This window comes from Sinocyclocheilus rhinocerous, unplaced genomic scaffold (genome assembly GCF_001515625.1).
Source record: "Sinocyclocheilus rhinocerous isolate Xijiao unplaced genomic scaffold, SAMN03320098_v1.1 scaffold422, whole genome shotgun sequence".
Lineage (NCBI taxonomy): Eukaryota > Metazoa > Chordata > Actinopteri > Cypriniformes > Cyprinidae > Sinocyclocheilus > Sinocyclocheilus rhinocerous.
The window spans coordinates 977,283-984,371 of NW_015639767.1; the positions used below are offsets into that span (position 1 = coordinate 977,283).

Below are 7,089 nucleotides of genomic sequence, written 5' to 3' on the forward strand. Positions count from 1 at the left end.
AACGCTCCTGCAGCCGCTATGGAGAAACTACGCTGGCTGAGTCAGCATTTGACAAGCATTTCCTAATTTCACTTCAGAATTTTTTGTTATACTTAATCTTTTGTTATATTTTTTTATACTGTCATCATTTGTAAAGTGTATGTATATTTACTTTCCTTTACCTTTACCACATTTACCTGTATTTACTTTGTTTTCATATTTGGCGACTTTTTGTGAAAAATGGAGACTTTTGAGGGTGGTTCTAGAGATTTTCTGAGAGAGGGGTTTGGCAACACTGTGCTCGGACGTAAACAGCTTCAGTTTCCTCCTCGGAAAGGAAGATCAAGGCAACTGTGAGAATCACGCCGAGGAAATGGGAACGGAGAGTCGCGGTCCTAATTAAGCCATTTTAAAATATAAATCTTCATCGTATTTATGTAACTTGGGTGAATGCTGTTGTTGTTTACACTTATTGACAGGTACGTGTTGCTTTACATTTGTTATAATAACACTACGCGCGATTTTCCGCTGTTTGTTTATGAGCAGTAAATTGTGCCTGCAGTTATTAGTGTGCTAGCTAACATGCTAGTTGAGTCGATTAGCTGTACACAAATATAAATGCGTGTGTTTTTATACACAATAACTGTAAATAAAACCAGTGTCGTTCACTAAAACGACATTAAGTAATTTGCGCATACATTTAGAGCAGCTTTATAAGGTGAAATGTGGCTCGTTTTGTTGGTAAATTAAAGCTATCCAGCGAGCTAGTGAGCTAGGCGATACTGGAAATTTCGTTTAGCATTCTTGCACGCGATTAATCTTGTTTTATCGAGCTAAATCCACTTAGAATATATTGAATCTATTGTATACAGTTAATGTGCGTGCAAAAACACATAAATAGACGCAAAAATATTTTTTTCTGTCATGTTTACATAGAAATGAAATATAACTCGCTTTGAGGCCATTTATTTGTCGCGAGTCAGTCGTAGTTTAAGTGTTCTTAAGTGTCATTCTCACAATGTTTTGTAATTTGCAGTGATAACGTAGATTAGTAAAAGATCCAGGCCCGGGCCTCAGTCCGCGGTCTTGAGTTGAACAGCCATTCGACATCAGAGCGAGTGAGCCGGTGTGATCAGCAGAGCCCGGCTGCACATCATGGGCGACAGCAGAGGTGAGATTGTTTTGATTTTATATCCACATTTGTGAAGTAAAAATTACACTTAGAGCTGTGAACTTAGATTTTAATTGCAGTACTTCCAAGTTTAGTGTTCATGTTATGTTTGACACTGTGTTGTGTATTACTAGAGCATTGATAAGATGTTATGGTTTAAAACTCATGCAATCTGTAGACCTCGGTTTACCATTATTTCATGAATGTTTTGTTATAAGTTTAAATAGCTTGGTTTCAGTATAAGTTTCTTTTACCTTGCATGTATGTAAAACAGGTAGTTCGTTTTGTCCCTTTAAATACCTTTACAAAAGCCAACATTCTTTTAAAATGATTGGCCTCCCTGAATGGTACTGTATAGTTTTTCCTCTCTCCTAACAGATTCTCGTAGTCCAGACAGCTCATCCGTTTCCTCACCACCATCAGGTCAGCGTTCGCCACCGTTGGCCCCTTCAGCCGCCGCCATGACTTCCCTGCCACCCATCACTTCGGCTGTGAACAGTCCCATCAGCAGCATGGGCTCACCCTTCTCCGTCATCAGCTCCTCTCTGGGTTCTCCTTGCCTTCCTGGAACTCCCTCAGTAGGCTACGGCCCTATCAGCAGCCCACAGGTGAGCATTACCATGTTAACACTTCTTACTTTCCACTGGACTCGCCATATTTCATTTAAGGCCCGAGCTTGCTCTACAAGACAAACAGTCCAGCTCGTTCGGTTTCCAGGTCTGCCTACTAGTTGGGGCCTTATGAAATCCGTTTTATTTTTTCCCAAATTCCATTTTATTTTTTTCCAAATTCAGTTTTTTCAGTTTTAATTATTCTGTTTTCTTTTTTTTCTAGACTCTGTTTTAATGGTTAAATGGTTAATACATTTTTATTAATCAAAAAGCACATCTAATTAATTGAAATCATGAAACTTACAATATTTAACATCAAATTATTAAAAGTTTAACAAAAGTTACGTTTTAAGGCCCTATGAAATGTTAAATTTTTTTCTCAAATTCATTTTTATTTTTTACAAAATTCTGTTTTCCATTAATTTTAAATAAAATTAAAATCCATAAAAATTTAATAATCAAAAACATCTCTAATTAATTGATTTTATAAAAAAATATTTATTTAATTTTTTCAGAAAAAGTGTGTTATGTATTTACATTTTTCTGGTAAATAGTCCTTTAAAAATAATGTTTTCATAATAATTTTATTAGTAGTAGTAGTACTATCATTGCATTAAGTAATATATTTCTGTCACAGTGTTTTCAAGTTAAACCAAACTTTTATTTTGACGGGTTGTTGTGAAGAACTTTTCTGTTTGTATATGATATGACGATAGTTTTTCTCAAAAGAAATGGTAAAATGTTCATGAAGTGACTCTCAGAGCAGCTTTAGAGATTGTTTGTGTTCATGTGCTCATATATTGAGGCGACAGAGGCTGAAAACACCGCGAGCATCACGCACGCTTCAGTATGTGTGTAGTAAACGAAACCGCGCGTCTGCGCCATTCATTCACATAGAGACACGCAGAACATGCAGGATTCATATTTAAATAGTGTTTTTGCAGTTTAATATTCATAGACACTAGTCCATATCGCATTTTTATTTAAGTTTACTGACCTACTTTTGATTTATCCATCCAAAATTTGACAAATTCCGTGACATTCCGCGTTATACAGTAAATTCTGTTTTTATGACTAGATTCCACGATGTGAGATCGCGGATACACGATATTATCTTACTAATTTATTTAATTATTTACTTACTTAGATTCATAGCCGGAGAGTGAACCAACTAAAGGCTAAAAGCAGCCTAATGTTAGGATGTCATGTTATAAAATATTTTAAATATGACTGAATTTGTATTTAACATGATAACAATTGAATAGAAACACTGTAAGTTACTAATTATAATGCTTACATTTCCGCAGTTATTCAAACAGCAGCTACAGAAAACTTGCAAAAAACATTTACAATATCAAAGAACATCATCACTGACTTCAGTCTAGTGCGAGTTCACTGATTATAACTCCCGTTATAATCAGTGTAGCTATCTACACTGTATGATGAATAAATCTCTTATACTTACATCGCACGTACATCTGCACGTTGTTGTTTATGATGAGAGAATTCGCGAGAGAGCAGAATCCAGTCGGCGAGCGCACGCACTGAACAACAAAACTCTGGTGTTTCATCGATGACTCATCTGAACGCTTCTGATTGGCCGCTGCATTCATAATATTTATTGAATCGTGTGTGATTGGTTAAAAATGCGCCGTGCTGTAAAAGCACGTAAAAACAAATATGATGCAACATGAGCAGATCTGAATCAGCACTTTTCATTTCATTTTCACTTTATTCACGCCGTGTTCATGTGCTCATATATTGAGGCGACAGAGGCTGAAAACACCGCGAGCATCACGCACGCTTCAGTATGTGTGTAGTAAACGAAACAGCGCGTCTGCGCCATTCATTCACATAGAGACACGCAGAACATGCAGGATTCATATTTAAATAGTGTTTTTGCAGTTTAATATTCATAGACACTAGTCCATATCGCATTTTTATTTAAGTTTACTGACCTACTTTTGATTTATCCATCCAAAATTTGACAAATTCCGTGACATTCCGCGTTATACAGTAAATTCTGTTTTTATGACTAGATTCCACGATGTGAGATCGCGGATACACGATATTATCTTACTAATTTATTTAATTATTTACTTACTTAGATAGATAGCCGGAGAGTGAACCAACTAAAGGCTAAAAGCAGCCTAATGTTAGGATGTCATGTTATAAAATATTTTAAATATGACTGAATTTGTATTTAACATGATAACAATTGAATAGAAACACTGTAAGTTACTAATTATAATGCTTACATTTCCGCAGTTATTCAAACAGCAGCTACAGAAAACTTGCAAAAAACATTTACAATATCAAAGAACATCATCACTGACTTCAGTCTAGTGCGAGTTCACTGATTATAACTCCCGTTATAATCAGTGTAGCTATCTACACTGTATGATGAATAAATCTCTTATACTTACATCGCACGTACATCTGCACGTTGTTGTTTATGATGAGAGAATTCGCGAGAGAGCAGAATCCAGTCGGCGAGCGCACGCACTGAACAACAAAACTCTGGTGTTTCATCGATGACTCATCTGAACGCTTCTGATTGGCCGCTGCATTCATAATATTTATTAGTTATAACGCACAACACTGTAAAAATGTTGAAAAAGAAAGATGATGGAACAAATAAGCCTTAATATTAATTAGTATTACTAGCCTGATAATAATAATAATGATAATCGTCTTGCTATCGTCACAGGCATCAGCACAGGCGATATCTCTGACTATCGTTGATACACGATACTATCGTCTATTGGCACAACGTTATTGAGTACATGAAATTTGAATTAAGTCATGTAGATTTAGGTCAAAAAGCTGCAGAGTAGTTAAATTTGGACTAATATAATAGTTATCATTAACATTGTGGTGTACACTACAATTCAAACGTTAGGGGCCAGGAAGATATTTTTTTAAATGAATGTTAATTCACTAAGGATTCATTAAATTGATCAAAAGTGACAGTTCTTTCAAGTAAATCATTTGAGCTTTCTATTCATCAAAGAATCTTGACAAAAAAATAAATAAAAATCATGGTTTCCACAAAAGTATTAAGCAGCAGAACTGTTTTCAGCATTGATAATAATAAATGTTTCTTGAAGAGTTAATAAGCACAGAGTGATTTCTGAAGGATCATGTGACATTAAAGGCTGGAGTAATGATGCTGAAAATTCAGCTTTGCATCACAGAAATAAATTTTTTTTTTTTTAAATATTGAATTGAAAAATGGTTATTTCAAATTGTAATAATATTTCACAATATTACTGATTTTACAGTAGCAGAGTAGTTAAATTTGGACTAATATAATAGTTATCATTAACATTGTGGTGTACACTACAATTCAAACGTTAGGGGCCAGGAAGATATTTTTTTAAATGAATGTTAATTCACTAAGGATTCATTAAATTGATCAAAAGTGACAGTTCTTTCAAGTAAATCATTTGAGCTTTCTATTCATCAAAGAATCTTGACAAAAAAATAAATAAAAATCATGGTTTCCACAAAAGTATTAAGCAGGAGAACTGTTTTCAGCATTGATAATAATAAATGTTTCTTGAAGAGTTAATAAGCACAGAGTGATTTCTGAAGGATCATGTGACACTAAAGGCTGGAGTAATGATGCTGAAAATTCAGCTTTGCATCACAGAAATAAATTTTTTTTTTTTTAAATATTGAATTGAAAAATGGTTATTTCAAATTGTAATAATATTTCACAATATTACTGTTTTTACAGTATTTATAATTAAATAAATGCAGCCTTGGTGAGCATAAGAGACATCTTTCAAAAACATTAAAATATCTTTTGAACAGTAGTGTACAATGACTAGCAATATGCAATTGAACCAGAAAAATTTTAAGTTATGCTTGAGGGAATTTTTTTAATCACTGTTTATTCACTGAGATCATTTGAGCTTTTCCCTCTAAAACTGTTAATGTTTAACAGACCATCTGGTATTTTGACCTTAATTTCCAAAGTCTCAGGTAGGTTTCTGTCGATCTAAACCTGATTTTTTTTTTCATAGTCTAAATTTGAGTTTAGCCAAAACAAAATAAGCATGGTGGATTTAGTAATTTTTTAGCACCACCTCCCTCACGCCACAAGCTTTTTTTTCCGCTCCTCCTCATCACTGCATTTCTGCTTCACAGATGAACATGTTTGCCAGAAACACAGAGGTGAGACCTTGTACCCTCTTTCACTTTCTGACTCCCTCCTCGTTGTCTAGTTGCTTCTCTCATGCATATGTCTTCTTCCCTTTACTGTTGCTCATAGATTTTGAAATGTAGTTCTGTTTGGATGATTAAATACTAGGGATGCGCCGATCCGATATTCATATCGGGTATCTGCTCCGATAATGCCATTTTTCTCGAATCTGGTATCGGTCAGAGAGAGCCGATCCAAATCCGAGATTTTTTATTATTTTTTTCCCCGATTGTGCGAATTATTCTGTGTTACTTCTGAAGCCATACGATAGCTTAATGTGAGCTACATATGAATATTTAAGTCCTTACATTAATGTTCACACAAACTCTTTTCTCCGCTGTGGCTGTCACTCATTCGTTCAGCCTTTAAACCCTGGTCGCGTTCGGTTACAGCAGTCAGCTCGGTAAAGCTCTCTCCAAGATAATTCTGTGTTCCAATTATACTTGATTTGTAAATACATGTCTATGATTTTACAAAAAGGACTTTATCTTCTTGCCGGAGTTTAATGTTGTTTTGTTACTTGCTACCGGGTGTCTGTGAGAACAAAACACGGGCGTAGAAAAGACTAAATTGTTTTTAACGTGCACAGTAACTCAAATTTAAAACTGTTTAAAGAAAGGCTCAATAACAGTTGCACAGATATAATACACTACGCATCAATTTCTCTTCCCTTTGTGCTTTGCAGTTTTTAACAAGAAGCGCTTACAATGTGCGCATCCGGTGTGCAGAATGATGTGCTTGAAGCAACACGGCGTCAGGCTGTGACGCCATCATTCTGCACACCGGATGCGCACATTGTAAGCGCTTCGTGCTCATAGACTGTATAAAAACAGTTCGTGCTGCACTGTATTTGTTTTGTCCTATCGTATCTATCATATGTTGTTGCCTTATTAAAAAATATGCTATACATTTAAAAGAAATGTATTTTAATTTTATAGTATATACTTAAACATATATATGAATATTTTTAATGAGTGGATTTTATAATACAAATAGCAATGTGTAACATTTTACCATATTTAGGGTGGGTTGCACTAACAAGGATTAATTTAAGTAAAGTTTAGAGCTAATCAAGGATTTGTTGATCTGGGTTTTATTTTAAATCGAGTTGTGTTGCA

The 7,089-nt window shown here is 34.8% G+C and overlaps 1 protein-coding gene across 8 annotated transcripts in view; it reads left to right on the plus strand.

The window, feature by feature from the left end:
• Window positions 1-262: 262 nt before the first annotated feature.
• The window catches only part of rxrba (retinoid x receptor, beta a), a 27,794-nt gene continuing 20,967 nt past the window's right edge, over window positions 263-7,089 (plus strand). For 4 of the 8 annotated variants that reach the window (XM_016567428.1, XM_016567433.1, XM_016567431.1 and 1 more), the window contains exons 1-4: window positions 339-458; window positions 1,016-1,150; window positions 1,529-1,758; window positions 5,917-5,943. In XM_016567428.1, coding sequence (XP_016422914.1) covers window positions 1,135-1,150; window positions 1,529-1,758; window positions 5,917-5,943 — 273 coding nt within the window. In that variant the 5' untranslated portion in view covers window positions 339-458; window positions 1,016-1,134. The other 4 variants (XM_016567432.1, XM_016567434.1, XM_016567436.1 and 1 more) reach the window with 2 other exon arrangements.